General features: G+C 47.7%; 2 protein-coding genes across 3 annotated transcripts in view; one reads left to right on the forward strand and one right to left on the reverse strand.

Annotated features, from left to right (window-relative positions):
- Positions 1-573: 573 nt before the first annotated feature.
- Positions 574-5,281, forward strand: LOC149855048 (urotensin-2 receptor-like). The gene is made up of 2 exons (XM_090023945.1): positions 574-1,692; positions 4,415-5,281. The coding sequence occupies exon 1, from the start codon at positions 574-576 to the stop codon at positions 1,687-1,689; it is 1,116 nt and encodes a 371-aa protein (XP_089880071.1). The 3' UTR covers positions 1,690-1,692; positions 4,415-5,281.
- Positions 5,282-14,857: 9,576 nt separating this feature from the next.
- Positions 14,858-22,621, reverse strand: part of SMURF1 (SMAD specific E3 ubiquitin protein ligase 1) — a 55,549-nt gene continuing 47,785 nt past the window's right edge. Inside the window, exons 16-18 of one of the 2 annotated variants that reach the window (XM_090023292.1) lie at positions 21,032-21,233; positions 20,056-20,131; positions 14,858-18,620 (exon numbers count right to left, since the gene is read on the reverse strand). In XM_090023292.1, coding sequence (XP_089879418.1) covers positions 18,521-18,620; positions 20,056-20,131; positions 21,032-21,233 — 378 coding nt within the window. In that variant the 3' untranslated portion in view covers positions 14,858-18,520. Of the gene's footprint in view, positions 18,621-20,055; positions 20,141-21,031; positions 21,234-22,621 lie in introns of both variants that reach the window. The other variant, XM_090023291.1, reaches the window with a different exon arrangement.

Here is a 22,621-nt window from a genome sequence, read left to right on the forward strand (position 1 = left end):
AGCAGCCGTTCTCGCTCACACCTATGAGTCAGTCACTGAAGACGCAAAACCCTCCCGAGTCACCAGGACCATTTAAGGAAGGGAGTCAGAGCAAATACTGCTTGAATTTTCACGCGGAGGAAAATCAACGGGCTAGGCAGCGGCATGAGGATTATTTCCAGCAAATCAATCGCTTCCCCATCTACCTGCCTGCTAGTGCTCGTGTATGCTTTGGAGGCACAAGCCTCTGGGTGTTTGCAGGTAGCGGTCTTGCATCCCCCCCTTGCCTTGGGAGTCCTTTCAAGTTGTTTTCTGCCTGGGGGACAAAGAACAGAGCAGAGAGCGGCTCTGGGGCTGGATGTCTGCAGGTGCTACCATGGGTTAAGACTCAGGCTGAGGCTCTTACGTCAACAAGGACTCTCCACGTCTAACGGAGCCCCATCAGCTCAGCCATGCGGAAACTCGCTGTACGTCTGACGACTGCTCCTCGATAGACCAGCTTCGACATTAAGACCATCTATAATTTGGACTTTCCGGCTGGAACCACCCACACTTGCCTGCTGACTGCATCACTCCAGGACCCAAGAACAAGAAATGGAGCAAAACCAATGTCCATCTGCCCTCTGCCCCTCCAGGAACACAACTGTTCAGACCAATGCAACTTTTGAAGTCCTGGGTGACACCAGTAACCTATTGGTCACCTCCATCCTGAGCTGCATCCTGGCTGTGATGTGTCTGGTGGGCATCGTCGGCAACATCTACACGCTGGTGGTCACAAACCTTTCCCTGAAGTTCACAGGCTCGATGTACATTTACATTGTTAACCTGGCCCTGGCGGATCTCCTCTACCTGTCTACCATCCCCTTTGTGGTCTGCACCTATTTCGTGAAGGACTGGTACTTTGGAGATATTGGATGCAGGGTCCTCTTCAGCCTGGATCTCCTCACTATGCATGCCAGCATCTTCATCCTCACCATCATGAGCACCGAGAGGTACCTCGCAGTAGTCAAGCCCTTAGATACCATCAGAAGGTCCAGTGTCTATCGGAGACCGATCACCTGCCTGGTATGGCTGGTGTCTTTCCTCCTTTCTCTTCCAACCATGATCCTCATAGACCTCAGGACTAGCAAACAGAATGGGGTGACCAAGCGCATCTGTCACCCCACGTGGCAGATGGAGGCCTACAAGGTGTACCTCACCGTCCTGTTTAACACCTGCATCCTGGCTCCAGGCCTCATCATCTGCTACTTATATGTCAAGCTGGCCAGGACTTACTGGAAGTCTCAGACAGTGGTTTTCACCTTCAAGGAGATGAATAGATGCCCCAAGCAGAAAGTTCTGTACCTGATCTTCAGCATCGTTCTCACCTATTGGGCTTGCTTCATACCCTTCTGGCTCTGGCAGCTGCTCAGCATCTATTACTACCAGCTGGCGGCCCTCCCCAGCAATACCGTGGTCTACATCAATTTTGGCGTGACTTGCCTGGCTTACAGCAACAGCTGCATTAACCCTTTCCTGTACACGTTGCTCTCCAAGAACTACAAAGAGTATTTACGGAGACGCCAGACAGATGGCAGCCACCTGTCCCGGTGGAAGTCCAAGAGAAGTTCCTCCTGGCGGTCTGTGTCCTCAGGAAGCCATGCCTATACTGAGGCCATAGCAGTCGCTCAGATCAAAGGGGTCCCCAGTGAGGATGCTTGCTCCTTGTGAGAGGTGAGTAGATGTGAACTGTGGGGAGGGGGGAGCTCCTTTCCGTTGCAATGGCAAAGTTTTCGTGTCTTCTCTTACCACCAGTGGTACCTGCACAAGGGCAGGCATCTGCCCAGATATTAGCTTAGATCCATCACCCCATGACCACTTTATCCCCTTCTAGTGGCCCCTCAACACAGGGGATAAGGACCTGCTACTGCTGCTAGCCAACCAAGTCACTGCTTGGTAACACGATAGAAGAAGCCCGTGTTTTGGAGCAGCAGCAGACCCCGAGCTGTATTCACACTGCCTGCCGTGGTGCTGGTAAAGTCATTACACATGTAGGAGACTGTGCCAGTAATACCTCTGGCTTCTTCCAGGTCTAAGCTGAGCATCCTTTTTTCTGAGCTAGTGCATCTAGGGAATGGGAAGGAAGGACACAGCAGAAGGATGGTGCCTTGGTGTTCTGGCGACGGGGGCCAGCGGCCAGCTTCGAGGATCACTTAATACTTAGCAACTGCTGTTCCTCCACATTAAGAAGAGAGAGTACATTTAAAGTAATCGAATTGAAAATGCAGATGCCGCTTTTTTCCTCCTAGAGTGAGTTAATTCCATTCATGGTTTCTAAGCAATTTACATGTCAATCAAACACCCATCTGCTGAACATCTGAGTGTGCTTAGAGCATACACAGTGCTAGTACATGAAAACAGGGGTGAAAAGAAAGACTAAAATGATAGCTCCCAGCATAGAGGGGTAGACTCCTTGACCATGAGGGGAGCTGGTTTATCAGCTTCTCTTTATACCAACCCGAAATCGTTGTTCAAGTCCAGACTTCTTCTGCAAAGGGCTCTGAGGGTCTAGTGCAAGTTACTGAGGATTTTTGGGGGTTTGCTTTTTGAGGTGCATTAAGAAAATAATTTGCATGTAAAACTGGGGCTCTGGACTGAGCTGGACCAGCTTTCACATCATTTTGGATGAGCAGTTTTGATCTCAATCAGCCCGCAGCTGTGTGCTGATTTATAAAACTGTGACCGCTCCAAATTAGACACAGGCTGTGGAAGTCCAAACCCTGCATGCCAAGGGTGGAGTAAACCCTACTGTGTTACAGGGCTCTGAAAAACCAGACAGGCTGCAACTCAAAGGCCTTGTCCACATTGCCACCATTGCAACGGTCACAGCAAGCTGCAGTGTAGACAGGCTGCCAGATTTTACATGTCGCGCTGATTCAGCCTGCTCACAGCAAGTCTCAGTGGCAGTGGCTAAAATGGCCGGAGAGGCTTGGAGGCTGTCTGCACCAGCGCTCTCACAGCTGGCTGGCGGTAGCAATGGTGGGAAGTCTGGGAGAAATGCACCTAATGCACACAAGGCACCTCTGTAAGCAGAGACCCTGGGTTCCCAAGGCAGAGGGGGTGCTAGGAGGACTGGTTAACGACTGCAGCTTTAACATGAATGCTACAGCTTCATTAAGGGATGTATTTGGTAGCCGTGCTGGTCTGAGACAAAAAGAAATGTAAAACTTTAAAACTCTTGGTTCAGAGATTATACCTTTCATTAGATCAACTAAGAAACTGCAAAAAGATATATTTTTTTGTGATATCTTAGTTTGTCTGATAAAAGGTACCATCTCTGAACCAGGAGACCCAGAGTTTTGCACAGGATCATTAATGATTTCAAAGGGAACGCTCATGCCAGCTCCTCTTTCAGCTAACACCAGTAGGTGCTGGTGCAAAAGGTGGGCTAATCAATGCGCGTCGTGGCTAATTAGCTCGGTCCTGGCATTATGCAGGCATGGCTGCACTCCCTCTGGTCCGTTCATGGCACTGCAGGTGTGGCTGCGTGCACTGCTGCAGTTAGCTCACGGTCAAGACAGGGCCTATTTATGTCAAGGCACATGTCCCCTGCCCGCCAAGGAAGGCTGGAGGCAAGCCTCTCCGGAGCAGTGCCCGCATGGAGGTTGCTGCTGCCTTAGCAGCCCTCCTGGTCCCAAACCACACACTCTCACGCAGCACCGAGCTTGCATCCCACCCCAGGCCTGCGCAGCACAGCTTGGCAGGGCAGCTGCTGGGCCTTGTGTAATGTAATGCAGGGTGGCCTCTGCCTGGCTCAGCCCATCCTCGCGCCGTCTTTTGGTCTTTCCGAAGACTAATGAGCCACAGCAGAGAAAAAAGCTTCAGTGTCTGCTGAGACTGCTCTGAGCAAGCCACATCTGCATGGATGGGCTGCACAGTGCTGGCTGACATGCTGTCCCCCTCACCACCAGATATACTTCTTACTCACACCCCACAAAACATCGACTCCCCTCCCCTCCCAAGCACAGTTGCCTCCAGCCCCCTGCCACAGCAGGCATCCGTCCCCCCACACACCCTTGCCATTCACTACTTCACACCTACCCACAGGTCCCAGGAGCACCCCCAGTCACCACCTCAGACCCTCACACCCAACTGCCAGGCACAACACCCGAAACACCGACAACACCCCTGAACGCAAGAGCAGGGGAGACAAGGGCCAATGCCCTGCCCCTGCCACGATAGGGAAGTCACTGCTGCTTAACACTTGATCTTCTCCCGCATCTTTTGCTTGCCCCTGCCTACGGCCACCTCCACCTCCATGCTGCTCCCTGAGCTTCCCAACCACGACTCCCGAAGAAAATCAGGTAGGAACTGAACAGCTGCTTTCCCCAAGCTCCTCTCTGTCCCCTCAGCAGCCAGACCAAGGTTTTCATGCTGTCCCCTCTTTTCTCCCCAGCATCCAGGGGAAGATCTCCCTACATCTTCTCTTCTGCCAGAAGATCCCAGTGACAGGACCCTCCCACAGGAGACAGAGGCCGAGAAGGATGATGGTAAAACTGCATCCAATCCCCTCCCTTTGCCCCCCTGCCCATGCAGGGCTCTCCCCTCTGCTGGCTTGGACCCAGCGGGGACAATCCCTGCAGCACCACAGGCAGGAGGCCCTGAACGGCTCCTGTCCAGCCAGGCGGCCTGGCTGCTTCTGTCCCCACCAGCCTGCTCCATGGGGACTGCTCCGAAAGGCAATGAGTGCAGTTAGCACTGAGCTACCCCGCCGCTGACCCCACGGAGAGACATCCGCAAGGGAAAGCTGGGTGGATCACAGTGCATCTGGAGCTGGACCCAAGAAGCAACCAAGCATTTGGAGAGAGGGTCTTGCAAAGCCCTGCCCCCGGGACTGACAGCAGTGTGCCCAGCTGGTTGCAACTATGGCGATGGGGGATGCGTGTGGGTCTCACACTGCTGCAGTCATGGGGCTTCATCTCCCGCACGTCTGAAGGGGCAAAGTGTACTCAGGCCGTTAGAAAAGATCTGCTTGTGCACACCCAGGACTGACACAGGGCCTGCTCCAGACCCCAGGGAGGACATGACCAGGCCCCTCTGACACCGGCTGGAGCTGAACTCCTCTACCCTCTCACCTGCCCTAGCAGAGGCTCCCTTTTCCCCCTCTCCCACCCCAACTCTGCAGGCCACTGCCCCGTCACACAGCCTGTGGAGAGGACACCCGAGACCATTGCTTGCACCCCCCTCCGCACTGCCCCAGGAGCGGTGCTGCAATGAATGAGTTCAGAGGCAGAAGCAGTGAAACTAAAATAAAACAGAGTCCCACCATGTATCCCTTGGAGTTTCTTCTGGCAGCAGGGGAAAGGATGGGGCAAATATCTATGGGTTTGCTTGGCAGTCCCAGCTCCCCCCCACCAGCATGCTGGGGGAAGCTGCCCCTCCAAATCCAGATGCGTGCCCACCACCCTCTCCCTCCTTCCCACGGAGGCTGGTCCATCTCGGCAGCCCCAGTTGTTGGGCTACAGACCACCAATGCTATGGGGTGGGATGGGGAACTTGTTACCCCCTTGAGTTCACTCCATATGCAAAGCACAGCAGGGCCCAGTCCTTCAGTCTTCACTCAGGCAAAGCTGCCATCGCAGTCGCTTGTCACCTCACAGGTTCCTGCCCCCGTTGTACCCACAGGAACTAGAGGGCAGTCACTGCCGCCAGGGATGTAGGGGATCACAGACCTGCATCGGCTGTGGGCAGGGAGCTGCTGGGATGTTTTGGGGGGCATGCATCAGGGTGGTGGGGGTGATACACAGACATGGAGGCTTTTGCTAATACAGCCCAGGAGGAAGGGGTCTTACAAGAGGGGCTGGTAGAAGTCACTAGTCTGCAGCATGCCCACACTCCCCCTGGCAGAGCCAAAGGGATGGTTTGGCCTTGAAGACCACTTGCTCTCAGGTGAGGACCACATTAGCAGAGTCTTGCAACTATCCAGCTTGCCCTTGCCCGCAGGAAAAGCATGCACCTTGTGGGCTATCTGTCCGCCTTGCTTGCTCACACCAAATCAATCCAGATACATTTCTCACTTGCTGCGTATGGTACTCTGTCCCTGGAAGTCCCGAACCAGACGCCAGCCTCATGCTGAGCCCCTGGTGCATGCCTGTCCCCGAGACCAGTAGGCAGGCCATTTCTTTACAGTAGGCTGGGCTCAGACTGGGGCCCAACACTGCAGCTGGCAATGGAGCAGAAGCCCAGCCCTCTGGCTCACTGCTCCACTGTCACCCACAAACCATATCTAGCAGCTTTGGTGGTTAATGTATGTGTTGGGGTGGGGTGGGCACAGCCTAAGGCTCCTGAAAAGCACCTGCACCTGGCGTCCATTGAGCCCTGCTCATCAGCACATCTCAAAGCCCTTTAAAAAGCAGGGCACTGCCATTATCTCTGCTTTACACAAGGGGAAACTGAGGCACAGGGTCGTGAAGTAACTCACTCAAAATTGCCCAGCAGATGGGACAGAGCCCAGGCATCCTGCAGTCCAGCCCACTGCCCGAGGCACAAGACCCATCTCCCTAAACAGCACATGCACACGGTCCCCTTCCTCTACCTCGATGGACACTTCACCTAATGCAGTGCAATCGCTGTGCTGTGCTGTCAATTCTCTGCATTTCAAGAACAACTGGTTTGCTTCTGTACCCACCAGCCTCTTTGGCAAAGGGATTCTGGGGAAAGTATGCATCTGCGTGCACGTGCATGAGACAGGAAAGTGTGCGTGTGCATGCGAGTGGGAGAGCAAATTAATAGATTCTCGCCTCTCTGGGAACAGCACCCTGGGTACATGCGGGTTTCACTCTGGGAGGGCGGGGGGGCGATAGGGTGTCACGAGGTTACAAGACTGGCCTCACTTCAGTGACAACAAATACTGCTTCTGTAACAGCACTGCCAAGAGCGGGTCTAAGGAGGTGCACTTCCCTTGGGCCCAGGTGGGGAAGCTGCACCACAAAAGAATACCCGGCTGTTGGGTGTTCTCCTTTTATATACCCAAGGAGATATAGAACGAGCTTTTCCTCCTTTAAACGCAGAAGCACAGGCATCCAGAGGAGTGGTGCTAGTCCCAAAGCGGCCAGTTCACTCAAGCTGGGCACCAAGCAGCCCCCAGCCCCAGCAGCTGCTGAGCACAAGCCGGGGGGAGCTCGCACGCTCACCACGCGTGGGCTCCTCAGAGGTCTTTGTGGCACACGTACTCTGCTCTCCTCTGCTGCCAGGCAGCAGGTGGTGATTCATGCTCTGTCGCTTCCTGGGATCCTGGAGCCCAGCTGGAGCCTTCCACCATCAGATATTAGTCACTGGATCTCGGCTCTGCGCCTAGTTGGGCTGAGCCTGCTCCTTATTAAAACCTTGCCCCTGCTGCCCTGACGTGGAGAACGGCAAGCAGCAAGACAACAGTATAGGGAGGAGGAGGAGGAGGACACAGACACTAGTTAGGTGGTAAGCTGAGTCTGGGCTGGCGGACTACTGCCATACAAGTGACCAGAAATCAATGACTAGCTCCCTCCTTGGGTTTTGCTTGGGTTTGCTTCTAATAAGCTTCTTCCACCCAAAGCTCCTAAAGCACTTTACAGGCAGTGGGGCCCACGGGCTGGGAGATATGATGAAGGAGATGTAACCACTCTCCTGCCCTCACCCTGATAGCAATGAAGGATCAATTGTTGTTTTATAGAGGAGAAAACAGATGCACAAAATGCACTGCATCCAAATGAGCATGGTCATGCAGTATGTAGTGCTGCAGACCGGTCTGCTGAGCCACACACCATGTATTCAGGTGCTTCCCATGCTGTTACTTTGCTGTGCAGGGGCAGGGGTTTTAATCCTGGGAAATCCTGGGGTCAAAAATATCCATGCAGAAAAAAACTGGAGCGGCGCATGTGGAGGCAGCATGTGCCGCCCAAAACGAGCGTGGCTGGCTGGAGCCATGTTCCGGCCCCCAGCTGCAGGAGCAACACGGCAGCAGCTTTCCGGGACTCAGGTAAGGCTGCTGGAGCCAGCAGAATTGCTGGCCCCAGAGTCCCCTACCCCACCCAGGGTCCTGCTATGCACCAGAAGGCACATGCACGGGTGCTTCCCATGGACTAGCAGTGGCACAAGGCTAGGTGTCCTCAGGGAACTGAACTTTCATGCTCATCTAGGACGCAGCCATGAAAGCTAGGTAGGGAGCATTCATCAGAGCAGGGATGAGATCCCAGCCCTCATTACTCCCAGACACGGCATTTAGCTACAAGACTACCCTCCTCCCTTTATTAGCTGTACATGCGGTGCACCCTGACCAGGAGGCAGCACACCTATTTAATTAAAGTGCTTGGTTGTGAGGTATTTGGCTTCTATACTTAGGAACCTCTCACAACCTGCTTCATTAGCAGAATTTCATGGTCTGTGCTATGGAGTATCCATCCCAATTTCATATCACCCGTAGCTTCATTAACACACAGTTTATTTATTCCCTCTTTGGGAACAGTCACGAAGATGTAAAGCCGGAACAAAACTTGCCGGAGTTTCCGCAAGGCTAGCCAGCTGCCTAGTCCAAGCCACTGCCTGCAGCAGCTCCCCCTTTCCTTCCACTGGGTTCAGAGGCAATACAAATAGGTTTCTTATCCAAGGCCAATCTAAATGGATGGATTGGATTTTAAAGGTAAGATTCTGTGAGACCATATCTAAGATCTCAGTCTGCAGCTGGCCATGTTCCCGTCAGCCATTCACTCTGTAATCCTTCCAAACAAAGGACGCAATCAGGTTTCTCGGGCTGGATTTACCCTCTGACCTGCCTGGGTGCTGACCTTTGCTCAGGCACCTTGCTAACTTTTGCTTCTCTTCACATATACTTAGAAAATGAGTTTGGATGAGCCGTTCTCTCTCAGATTAGCAAAAGCTCATGATGCTGTCCCTGCTCACCTGCTGCTGGGCTGCATTGTGCTGGGCATCATGGAGGAAACCTTTTCCTGTGAGGCAAATATGTGGCCAGCAATGCTCCCAACATGCACATTTGGTGCTTAGTGGAGCTCCCGTCACCAGCACAAACAAAATGACCCAGTCACACCCACTTGCACGATGACTACAAGTGTTGGAGCTCAAAACGCTTTACCTTACTCAGCTGCGTTATGATGCAGACAAAGCCAATGCCGCACCAATGTTCAGAAAGAGCAGCTGTTTGGGAAGCTGATGGTATGCGATGTGACACTTCTAGAGACCTTCACCAGTGATTCATAGGCTAATTCCGACCACCACGTCAACGCAGGCATCTTTACCCCTGCCAGGTTGGCACAGAAGACAGCACTGCATCTCCTGGTAGTGGCCAGCCCCAGCAGGAATAAGATTCTGCCACTTACCAGAGATGTAGTCCCAGAAGGGGCTAGTGCACCAGGGAGAGCGAGAGGAGAACCTATGTAGAACAGATAACGGGGTTATTTCGTTAGCAACAGGGGTGGAGGCCCACATTTTACTGCATGGCAGATCCCACATTCACCAGCCATCAAGGTGGCAAGTTGCCAGGAGTCGGTGACAAGTGCCAAGAGACACAACAGGTTAGGACCTATTGTCCAAGGACTCCACTACCCAGGGTGGGCAATAAAGTTACACGCACAAACCCCTCACCTGCAGAAGGCAGGATTTCCTGGGGAGCGGAAGCAGTTGAGGTCTCTGCAGCAATTTGTGCTTGTGCCTAAGCTTCCATCTTCTGCCTTTTTTGCATCTCTGCCCATCACAAAGCTACCGAACCAGCAATAACTACGCGACATGAAGCAATTCAGGTCAGGAGTCGGGATCACTCAGGCTGGCAAGAAGAAACGGCATCACCATGGAGACTGCCTCTTGCCCGTCACTTCCTGAACTCACAGGGCAGCAAGCTAGCAACCCCCTGCCCCTACCTCTGACTAGTGTTCGCTGACACACAAAGATGCCCAGGCAAGAGAGAGGGACTCAAGGGGAGAGAACATCATCGCAGCAGTGACACTCGCTTTTTCATGGCAACTTGTTCCGTCCACTCCAGGAAAGAGGAGAGCAAATGGCTGAGGCGTTTTCCCCAGGATCATGGACCTGGTAACAAAGTAAAATCAAAGCTTCTCGGAGGGTGGGATGTTTTCCTGGGAGGGGATCTTGGCAAGGAGAAGGAAAGGAAAGTTTAGGTGTCAGAGGAGCTCCCTGAATGACTTTGAAGGTCACTGCTTGTACTGAAGAGACTCGGAGACGCCCAGCTCTGTTTCACCTGCTTCTCGCCATCCTCTCTAGTTTTTGATGCTGTCAGTCCCCGTGATACACAAAAGGCCTTTGGACACAGCCTTTGGGATGCAGGATTGACGAATGCAACAATTGTCTGCTGTAGCACAACGGTTCTGATGTCTCCTCCAATAATGCCTAACTAGCGACTGGGATAGGCCCTATATAGACCCCGACTTTCCTCAAAACAGTGCTCAGGCCCTGATGGGCTTTTGGCTGCAGTTTATGACAAGACAACAGATACTTCCAAACGCACAAAGAAAACATAAGGCAGCCATAAGATCACTCCGTAAGCTTCAGAGGCAGGATCACAGCGCACTGGCTGCCAAACCGTTGACCCTTTTTTTTTTAAAGCCATATGCTGCTTTTGGCAGGGGACAAAGAAAAACAGGGGCCAAAAAACGTCACAAGTTGGGTGCTGAGGTTCTGGAACAGGGTCCCCAGGCGAGGTAGGTGGTACAGTCACCCACCCTGGCGATCTTCAGAAAGCATTTGACACCCACCTTGCTGGGATCATCTGACCCCAGAACGTCTTTCCTGCCTAAGTGCAGGGGGGCTGGATGCAAAAGTCTTGTAAGGTCCCTTCCAGCCCCTAACATCCTAGTCTATGAGTCGATAAGGCAAGCCTGCCCAAGCAGAATACAGTCTGTGACCAACACTGCAATGCTGCACATGGAATAATATCTGCTGTGCTTGGACTACCAGTTCGAGCTGAGGCCTTGTCTCAGCAGGTAGATCTGCAAAAGGTAAGCATTTAGGGCTAGGAGGCAGAGAAGGGTGGAGGGAAACTGAACAACTCCTGCCTCTCTCCCAGCAGTCTGAAACATCTAGTGGTCTGGCTGTGGTACCCAGGGAGGGCACTGTAAACTGCAGCCGTAGGCCCACCGGGGTAGGAGCATTGTTTTGGGGAAGCCTTTGGGGAAGTCGGGGCTCTATACAGGGTCTATCTCCAGTCTCTGGTTAGAGGAGAAACATCAGAACCTACTGGATGCTTGAACCTGCAAGTATGTTAAGGGGAAACAGGAAAACTCTGCTGAAGTGTTTGGTCAGCAACGAGACGTCTCTGGGTAACAGTGACCCAGCGTGTTCAACATTAAAGGACCCTTCTTCGTAGAGCTGCGCAGGAGGCAGCTGGGGTCCCAAACCACCTGGAAGTGGCCGGGGGAATGTGCATCCGTGGTTCTGAAGAGGAGCCATGATTAGCACCGCCTTGGCCCCGGCCACTGCCAGGACTCTGCTTTGCAGATGCAGCCAGTTACCTTCATTTCACTGGTGGAAAAACCAAGGCAAACAGTAGTTAAGTAACTTGCCCAAGGCCATAAACGATGGTGGCAGCAGAACCAACCTGCCTCGATCGCTGGCTCCTGCTCAAAGCACCAACTGCAAGGGCACTGCTGGTAGATGGAGCAAACTGCACATGCTGGGAAACCCCCGTAGGGCTCTCTGCTTACCTTTGCGATTTCCAGCATCGTTTCTCTTGTGGATTCTCGCACTGTTACTTCCTTCTTTCTCTGCTGCAGACTCAGAAGATAAGATAGCTCTGCTTCTAGAACATCCCCAGTACAGACACTGCCTGCTCTAGCCAGGAGCAGACTCCATGGGCCAGTCCTGGACACGCTAGCCACAGACACGAGAAGCCCGGCTGTGTCTCCATCTCAAAAGCCACTGTAGGCACATATGTGCAGTCTCTCCCCTGGGTTCTGTAGCCCTTTCCCATTCTCCCCTGTGCCTTCTCATCCTTCGCTGCCATCTCCTCCAGGCTCTGAACCTCCCCTTTCCACTCCACCACCTTCCCCTTTATCATTCTTAAGGCTCATTTTACCATTGATTCCCCACCCCTCACCATTTCCTCCTCGCACTTCTCTATTATCACCACCCCCGGCTTCTCCTCTTCTCCCACCTCTTCTGATGAGCTTTCTAGAACAGACCTGCTTGGGCTGAAGCACACACCTTGCAACCAGTGAAAAAAAAAGCTGAAGGCATTGGTCATGCAAATTCTAAGCATGAAAAGAACCCTCTCTATTAATAATCACATGCAACAATTAGAGAGAACATTCTCCTGACATTGGTTATTTCCTGAACTTATCTTTGTGTCATGGCTAATTAAGCAATAAATTAGTCATTAGAAGGAGACTGTCCCATTGGGGGCAGCAGGCTGATGTTGCAGCTTGCAGAGTGCACTGAATCCTGGGCAACTCTTCAGAGGGGATGGGGGCAAAGAAGGGAAGATAAAAAATATAGATGGTTACAGGAGTAATCTAAACAGTTGGGACTAACACAAGCAGACTAGAATCACCTGGAGTGACAGTTAGACCCAGCAGTTTCTGTAGTTGTTGTGTTCTCTGCACGACTTGGAGAGGAGTTTGCACTCTGAGTCAAAGTGGGAAACTACAGAACTTGGGAGCTCAGGTCTTGCAACACTGCAAAACCTGGCCCGCTAGTGGCTCAGATCAGCCACTAGCAGACCAGGGTAGTGGCACCAGCTTTGCTGTAGGTATCAGCTCTGAACATCACCACAGAGCTGATCGCAGTGCTGAAAGCACCAAATTAGAGGCTGGGATACTTGAAAAAGTTAAGCTGGGTTGGTTGTGTGCACCATTTTCTCCCCCAACTCACTGAGTTCCAGAGTGCGCTTCACATGGAGCCTCTGCTCTCAGCTGCCTCACCCACCTCTTCTAAAGCAGAACTATGCAGGCTATGCTGTGCATCATTGGAAGTAACCTTTTTTAAACCTGTTGGACCACTCCTACTTGTAGAAGGCCAGTTGTCTGCAATCCTTGCTCCAAAAATGTCCAGGCAAGTGCTGGCCTGATGATCCATCTAGAAAAGAATTGTTAGCCCATGAAAGCCTAGAAAGACCAAATGCCTCCACCAGCAGCTGAAGTTAACCCTTCCTTTACTAGATATACCCTCACTGCCACCTCAAAGCTATAGATAGCAGGAAACACCCCCTCAAAACATGGGCTAAAAAATCACCAGGATCTCAACACCCCATGTCCCCATATTGAATGCAAACTGCTGATTTAACACCTGAGACCATGCAACAGGACTGCTCTGGGACACATGAATCCTCCTACTCCACCAGCTGCATATGCCAGCAGCTGCTCTGCTGGAAGAAGGGAGTTTCACAGCTGGGGTCGTTAAGGGGGCAGCAGCAAACATTTAAATTTTAGGATTCTCTGATGCAGAACCTGGTTCTGAACTTTTCTTTTCAGTCCAGTGTGTTTGCAGCCAGCACTCTGTGATCATCACCAGAGCTAAAAACATGGAGGTACTTTCACTAAAGGCTGATCCAATACACAGGAATCTGTTCCCACCAGATGTGCTGAAAGGAGCCATAGACTGGACAATTTAACCCAAACAGTTTGTTCCCTATGGACCAGACCTAAGAGATGGCAAATTACTGAAGCCAAGTGAACTATCCCTCTAGTTTCTTTTACCAGAACCTTTATGTTTTTTCTACTGTCTCTTCACAAAGTTCATGTAGTACGGTAGTCCAATTACCTCAGTTGCTTCACAGCTCAGTTGCTGAAGACAGCTGCTTATACTTAGAATAAAAAGATAATTCTTTTACAGTGTATGGATTTGCATGTTGAGAGAACTCCAAGGAAACTATTAAATATTTTGCAAAGTATTCTGAAAGGCAACATGGGCCACAAAAAATGTTTGATTGGGCATTGAAGAGCCGATTGAATTTGCTGCCCCAAACTATTGGTGAAGGGGTTAAATCTTCACCACCTGATTGAAAAAGTATCATCACTTGAACTAAGGCCACAATCATTACAAACTGATTCACTTGATTTACACCATGAAATTGACTCATCAACAGGGAGAAAGCCAGATAAAGGATCCCTGTTTTATAATACGACACAAATGAAAGTCAAACCTATTTTTAGGTCTTGATAGGAAAGATTATACAACCGGATCGCCTCTCTTTCAAGTCCCCCACTCCCACCTTTAACCTAGCAACATAGCCAGCCTTATGGCCCAGCCGTAAGCTCCCTCACAGCCAGAAGTAACATATTAATAATCAGTAAATAGAGGAAATCATGTATTAGTTAGCATCCCTGTTGCCATTCATGCGGAATATCTGGTTTCCCTGAGAAGGGAGATTTTGCAGGAAAAAAACCGCACAAAAAAAAGACAGGTTAGGACACAGATGAGGGTTTGTAAGTATCCAGCCAAACCATTCAAGGTAAAGAGATAATGAAACAAAGATGCAATCTGAGGAAAGGGGGCTTCATCTGAAACTCCTGTGTTCCCAGTGAAGCCAAATGTAGCCCTGGCCTACACAGATTTACCACGATTATCCTCACTGCTGGTCTTGCAGCGCTCAGAACAAGGCAGAGATTCTGCATGAAGGTATTTGCATGTCATCACTGACGCTTTATCTATCTTAGGAAGAACACCCTAGAGACTGCCTGCATCTAGACCATGTTCGAGTCTGCTTTCCCTGTATGCAGCCATGCTAGCACCAGATGCAGCGGGATCACAATCTATTTTGTTACTTTCCCTACTGCTCTTTTTCCATTCCCCTTCAAAGGGGAATGATCTCCAGCAGCTCCCATTACTGTCATCATGAGCTTATCCAGTAGACTTACAGCTTCCACATATGGCCACTGGGACAGACAAAATGGTAGATACCGACTGTTTAAAGTTGTGAGTTTATTGCATATGTAACAAAAATGAACATGACCTCCTGGGTCCAGCCTACTATACAATCACTGTTTATTCCAGCTGGTTCCATAACCACATTAAATAGAACTAGTATTTCTTTAAATACTTTGATTTAGACATAAAATGAGACATTAGTGTACAACTTTCACAAAATAAATCTGCAATAAAAACAGTGGGAAGAATAACAAGGATAGCAGCAATACTTAAACAAGACATTACAAAATAATAAATTAAAAAATACATTATAAAGTGGTTGAGGAACAAAAATTAACAAATTAAAAAACAGATTCAAACTGTGTTTCTGGGAGCTTGCTGTGCTATTCAGCACTGAACCTGGGCACTGGCTACAGAGGGCAAGGTGGCTGGGTCTAATAATATGAAATCTCGGGGGTTTCTTCACCACCTGGACTTGAACAAAGTACGTACTGCTGGGAAAACAGATTTCACCACTGGAAGCAACAAACAGCCTTTTTCAAACATGGCTCCATTAAACATAATGCCCAAGTAAACTCCAACATTCATACAACAGTCTCTCATTTCTTCCTGATTTAAAACACAAGCAGAGTGGTGGTTTCCTACGCATCCCTGAGTGAATAGTATAGGCTGATGAGAAGTAATCAGGGCAAGTATTGAAGAGCTGTACCACTGGACTAGTTTCTAGGTTTGCTTTTAGAACAGGTATGAGAGAGACAGAGAATGTAGATGTTGCACCTTTCAGTGCCTATAGGGCTGCTCCATACGTATTCCTGCACTAGGCAGGGTGTGTGACAGGGAAACGTCAACCAGACTTTTCCACCTTATTCTTTGGGCATTTTGAAAACCAACCAACCAACCAACCAACCAGCTCAAACCCTGACAGTTCTCAGAGGGTACGTGCCATCTTGTTCACACTGTCAGATACCCCGGGAAAGCACGTGCTTTAAGTTTCTGGGTGTCAGAGGTCATAGGAGCAGCCTGAAAAAAAACCCTTGATGCATTAATGACAAAACAGCTTAAAAACTCCTGCTTGCTTTTCACAATTCCTTACCCACATAACTGCATGTGGCACTGCCAGCCTTAAGCAGAACAACATGACATTTTCAACCCCTATTTACCTCCCTGGTTTATTCTGTCCGTCTAGCCAGCTTTAAGCCCTGCTTCACATATTCATGTAACAGAATGAGACAAAAAGTTACCTTCTTTATCATTAGTTAAGAGGCACAAAATTGCAAAAGACAGCACAACAGGAGTGCTGGTGAAATAGTTTTAAAAAAAGGTGTATCATTAAAGCAATTTACAGGTCAGTCCCCTCCTCTCATCACTGCCAGCACATTAGAGGTTCCTTTACGAGGCTTTGAAATGAAACAAAAACACAAAAGGACCGTTAAAACCATAATCCTCATGCAGTCTTATTTTGTACAGCCAAGAAAATACTGACCTAGCAGAGAGACACGTGGACTATCACCTGTCAACTTTCTTGTTGACCTAGCCACTTGACCTAGAGTTCTCCGAGAGCCCTCATCTTCACCTTGTTTGCTTTTGCAAAGCCAGCTGTGTGCTATGTGGAGCAAATGCCATTTCTTTTCCACGCCCTTCTGTGAAAAATCCACAACACGAGAGACTGCATGGAATAGTTTTGGGCAACAACCCGTCTTGATTTTTCTACTTGCCTACGGTTTCTTGCACAAACAAATGCGCTGAAAGAGTTAAAAACACCCTGTGGATGCTGATTTTACAGACATTTGGAAAAAAGGCAGGGCAAGTGGAAACCTGTAACCCAATACAAACTGCACAGGTGTTTAAGGCAAACAGTTGCATTTCCCTTTCCCACTACTACAACCATGTCATGCAATTCCTTTCCCAGCCCCTGCTAATCCAGACGGAAAAAAAAAAATGGTCCCCAAGTGTCACTAGGTTCCCAAAGCCCTACAAAACACCTGTCTGAATGCCTTCCTCACTCAATCCTGTCATATCAGCTGTTCTACCCAAACTGTGCAAATCTCAAAAAATGGTACAAATTCCTACTTCAGATGCAACCGTCACACTCCCAACACCAAATTACAAGAATTATGGTCAATGGGAAATAAAACACAAAGTGGGGAAAGGCTCCAGGACTTTGACAAGTATCTAACTTTTTGTCCTATCACAGTTTAAAGCTATTATCAAATTCAATTAAAAAAAAGTTAAAATAGAAGGTATTCCAGTAGACATTTTCTAAGAACCATCTCTGACCCACAGCTGAATTTCAATGCACTATTCCATAAACATTACATCTGTTAAATGTTTCAGTAATGAATCTCTTTAAAAACAGGCTTGCCAAAGAAAGAAAGTCCTATACAAGTAAGCCTGTTTCACTTAAGTTTAGACATGTTTGATGGCTAACTGGGTCTTCCTGAAATCATGTTATTTTGTTAAAATACTGCCTCATCTTGGTGTGCAAACTGGAAAAAGTTAGTGATTCAGCTCCTTGATTTGCTTTTGTTTCCCTTAATGCTGGGAAATCATTTCAAGAAATGTGTTAGAGTGCTAACCTTTAGCATTAGCTTCAGATAGCTGAAAAAATAGCCATACACAGCTTTTCAGAGAAATTTTCATTTCTATAGAACTAAAGCCATAAATCCTTCAAATAGCTTTACACTGACTTGACTCGCTATATAGTTTTCTTTTTACCTCTACTTTCAAAAATACTCCTCAAGGCCAATGACTTAAGAATGGAACTTTGTTCCAGTAGCTTCATTGTTAGCAATTTCCTTGTCTCTAATAAACTGAGTCACACCATGTGTCATAAAACAGTGGCACAGAAATCGCAGCTTTTTGATTGAACTGAATTGACAATTTTATCTGTTGCTGCCTGCTTAACCAGGCTTCTCTGCCAGGTACTTAAAACCGGACAAGCAATGTAAAATAAAGCTGCAGAAGAAAACTTGTTTCCATGTGCAAAACAATTAAAGTTCAACCAGGACACCTGAAGAGACAGGATATGATACCACTGACGTTGTCCTGGATTCCTTCATTTTTCTTGAGGTGAGCCATTGCTTTCACTGAGAGCTTCCTGCTAAGGCAGAACTTTAATTACTTTGCCTTTCAGTTAAATGTTTATGTGGAGATTTTTCTGCTAGAAAGTTACTTTTTGACCAGGTGTGTAAGATGCGCAGTTCTGAATTCCAGTGCCAGTCAGATATTCTACAGCTGCTGGATTTTACAAGGGGCTCAAGTTTGCTTTACAGACAAAACACAGCCAGGTGCACCTACCAGTTGCAAGTCCTCAGCAAACCAAACTTAGATACTGAGCTATTGTTTGATACTCCTATAAAAAGACCACAGGTCACTGACCCTATCACAATATGTGTTACAAGTCTAGCAGAATATCCTGTGTAACCACAACCAAACAATGTATTTGGCTGCATTTCATTTTATGGGGATGGAAGAACAGGGAAGGGATTATTGTAACAAAAAGGGAAAAGTATGGTTGAGAACCACCAACAAAAGCCCCCCCACCCCCAACAACCAACAAAAGAGAGGAACAACCCCATCTTTAAGTTGCCTAGTGTTCCAATGCTTCAGACAGCTTAGCAGGAAGTTCACAGCAAGCTTCTTCTAGCTTTTGATTTGGTGGTCCTTGAGCTAGCATCTGTTTCCTTTGGTTGCTTCTTCACTCCACAGCAAACCCACATGTCTCTTCCACAGCTGTCAACAGCTTTTCGTAAAGCTTCTCATATGACTCATAAGGCGGAATGTCGATTCGGTTAAAACTGCAAAGGGCAGAAATAACAGTGTTCATATATTCCTGTGCACGATCCAAAACTTTTTGCTTTCAAAAACCTAGATTACCCACAAAGATCTGATCTACAAAGCAGCCTCATGAGAGTATTTGCCATTAAGCTGTCAAATTGATCAAGATAAGGGATAATGTTGCCTCTTTTCCTAAAGTCAATGAACCTGCACTTGAGCTCTGAAAGGGCTTGGAGGGGAGCATTCAGTCAGGACTTGGGCTCTGATTTCACTAGTCAATATGGTCACTTGGTAACTGGTCCCTTAAAAATACCTATCGCCTCTTTCTGTTTTTGAAACGAAGAAAAAGTAGTATCTGCAGGCAAGATGCTTGGCAGGTTTAGCTTCAAAATCTAATGGAGTAAAGTTAAAAGGTTTCAACAGAAATACAAACATTCCCAATTCAGTATTTGAAACAGAAGGCTTTCACAACTTGATGCAGATCCCAACCTACAGTGTGTTCAGTTGTTACATGCAGTTGTTTCTTCACCTATTAATGTACAATTAGGGAAGGAGCTCCTGAAGCTGGTTTCCCATACCAGTAACATGTGTTCCAGGGTGCAAAGACTCCACTGGAGTATAGTTTCATAGTTTCACGCAATGCATCCACAGGCTGGAACACAGGATCACACGCAACTTGGTCTCAAGCATGAGGCTCATGTTGGGAGCAATTAGGTGATTAATTTATTATGGGAGTTCAGAAGGAAAAGGATATTTTTCTGTTCTAGGTTCTGAAAGCTTCACTAGTTAGGCAACCAAGTAAAATGTTTTCCTGATGCGACAGTGAGCCAGTCTCTACAAAAACTAATCCCAGATTCTCTTGAAACTCGAGGCTGTAAATGCACAGTATTAACAATAGCCTTTTTCTAAGTTTCTATGTAAATAGATTCATACTGCTGCATCCAGAAACACAGAATTACTGAATAATGTCATAGACATTAGGGCTGGAAGGACCTCGGAAGATCGAGCCCAGCCCCCTGCCCCAGCGGCAGGAAGTCAACAGGGATCATAGGATCCCAGAAAGATAAACATTCAGATGTCTTTTGAAGGCGTTCAGAGTAGGTGCTTGAATCACCTCCGGCAGCAATCTATTCCAAACCTTGGGGGCTCGGACAGTAAAGAAGTTCTTCCTTATGTCCAGTCTGAAATGGTCGTGGAGGAGTTTGTGGCCGTTCGACCTTGTCATCCCTTGGGGCACTCTGGTAAACAGACGGTCCCCCAGATCCTGGTAAGCGCCCTTGATAAACTTATAGGTGGCCACCAGATCACCCCCGATCTTCAAAGAAAATTACTTAAAGGAAGGTGCATCATTTTATCTGCGAGCACTTTTCACTGGACAAATGGAGACAAAGAGGAAGATTTTAAACCCACACAAGGAGAGAACAGGTTCTGCCAAGTAGAATATCTTCATCTTACCAAGTATGGGCTTTTGGGAGGTTGTCTGTATTTGCATCTATCAAATGGATGGTAAACAACCTTGGTCCTGCAGCGCCTGTAGAACCTTACAGACAGACATTCTAGTTAATGCACTTCAGCAACAGAGCATTAATACATAATGCATTTCCTATTTACAAATACAAAGGAATAAAAATCACAATTCCCATTGCAAGCAGAAAGGTAGTAGAGGATCACTGCACAAATTACTTTCTACAGCATTACTCCAGGGATCTGGCAGAAGAATGTGAGGTGGTTAAAAACAAAAGACGCCACCCAACACAGCTCCCAGAGAACAGCCAAAGTTTTATTTAACTAATTTTCTACATTCTCAAAAATAGCAACGTGCCAGGGCTAGAAGAAATGCACTTGTGGGATGAAGCTGTACATTCGGAGCGTGACGATTCATTTGTTTTCAGCTAGCATGCACTTATTACAGCTTTATTCATACGGCACTTAGAGCCCTGCAATTTTGTTATCGCAAAGAGGCAATTTTTGGAAACACATTCAAAGTCTAATAGTTTTGCTACAAACTCATTAAGGGCATAAACTGTTCTTAAACAAAGATGTTAAGTAGTTCAGCTGCTCCTGTAGTGATGCTATCAACTGTATGTGCTTTCTAGGACCCAATCAGACATTTTATGTACTTAAAACAGTATTAAAATACACAATGATTTTGGTTCACCAACATATGTGGCTGCCTTCTTGGGAGACCAGTGCATTCAAGTCAAACTGCTACTTGATGGAAGGAATACAAATTTACCAACTCATCACTTTAGGGATAACTGCCAAAATGCTCATTACTACTACAGGTATGGACCAATCTGAGAATTTCAAGAACAGGGATGAAGTTATTAAATTCTAGCACCATGTGTAGTGACACTCTTGTGTACTGGCTTTAGTACAACATGTACTGCCTTCTTTCAATGCACATTAACTCAGCCCCCACATCAGTCACCTTGTAAAGCCTTGAAACCTTGAAGCGGGACACGTGTGGACCCAGTCACAAACTGCAACAGCCTCGCCCTTCTTTCCTCATCAAACGTTTCCACTGCTTGCCAGAACCACTTTACGATATTGCTATCTGCCATGCAGTGCTTCAGCCGTGTATTTGACTTCCAGTCATTTAGGTCTATTTTATCCAAGCCACCTATTATTAGCTGTTAAATAATTAAAAACACTTTCAACAGGTGATGAAATGACAGCTCAATTAACAGTCCCCATCACCCAAGCCACTTTCCAAATTGGGATATACTCTACAAATGATTTAGCCCACAATGAGTCGCACCCTTCTCTGGCATGTGGTACTTTGGAATGATGCAAAATAATTCAGGACAGGAAGGGAATAATAGTATCTCCAACTGAAACTGCAAGTGGAATTAGGTTGGATTTGGATAAGAAACCAGAGCCAGCTGGTTATTGTATGTAACATCTGAAAAGGACCATGCGTTCTTCCACCAGATCAGTGACAGAGACTTAGAAAAAGAATAGCACCTATTGAATAACATGCATCACTGCACACAATGCCCAAGTTTTCTTTGAAGGACTCCCATCCCTGTACTGTCTACAACCTGGCCCTGCTTATTCTGCATGATCTTACCAGATCCCTGCCCTGCATGCTACAGCAAACAGCCATTCAATTCCATAATAATTTATCTAATAAAAATGTAAAGTTCTTTGCATTTGGCATCAACTGTGCAGAGCCTATATCAAACTTTTAGAGTCTCTTTTTGACATAGAAGTGGTCAAATTTCTCAGAACTCTTTCCCAAGTGAATATCAGTTGCAGAGGACTGAGAAGAGGAAGGTACTATAGACCAAATCAGCTGGAGTGACAAATATGCTCAGTTATTTTTTAATCCAAGGAGGCATTTGCTTAAAACGAATAACATACTATACTTCCCCCCCCCCCCCCAAAAAAATCAAAGGCTAAAATCCAGAGCACATTTTGTCAATTATTTTGTTTTAATGGCTCTCTTATGCTACAGCTTTTGGACCACTTTCCTTCCCATACAGACCCATGAACATTATTCTGGCAACTACAATCAGTGTCAAAACAGAAAATATTTAAGACTATTGAGCAGACTGAAAAAAAAGTGAGCACCATGTGATTAGTTAACAGACCACAAGTTGCTAGCAAGTACTTCCAGGCCCACCCATGGTCCATAAGCTACTAGTTGAGAATATATATTTTATTTCTAAGAGAGCAACTCAAGTACACTAAAACCCAGCAAATACTAGGTTGGTATTACAAAGATCACTAAATGTTACAGTTCAGGTTTAATCAAAGACAAGTAAATGTCTCACTCTACAACTCGCACTTAAAATTTTCTATTTTCATTTCCATAAATGACACTACCTGAAACGAGTTACACAATTGCTGTTCTGAGAGCGCTACAAAGCTAACCATTGGCACTGGTTGTCCCAGTCTGCAATACTTTGCATTTCCACTCAGACTGGTCCTGTCCCCTTTTGGTCCTTGGTTAGGAAACATTCACTGCTGCTGTCTTGTTTTAGACAGTCCCCTCCATAATGCTATTGTACAACAC

This window comes from Crocodylus siamensis, chromosome 12, assembly GCF_052110815.1.
Source record: "Crocodylus siamensis isolate JL-2025a chromosome 12, ASM5211081v1, whole genome shotgun sequence".
In the NCBI taxonomy this organism is placed as follows: Eukaryota; Metazoa; Chordata; order Crocodylia; family Crocodylidae; genus Crocodylus; species Crocodylus siamensis.

Bases quoted from the DNA above. Each gene is read 5' to 3' on its own strand.
- LOC149855048 (XM_090023945.1), top strand. From the start codon at position 574: ATGGAGCAAAACCAATGTCCATCTGCCCTCTGCCCCTCCAGGAACACA.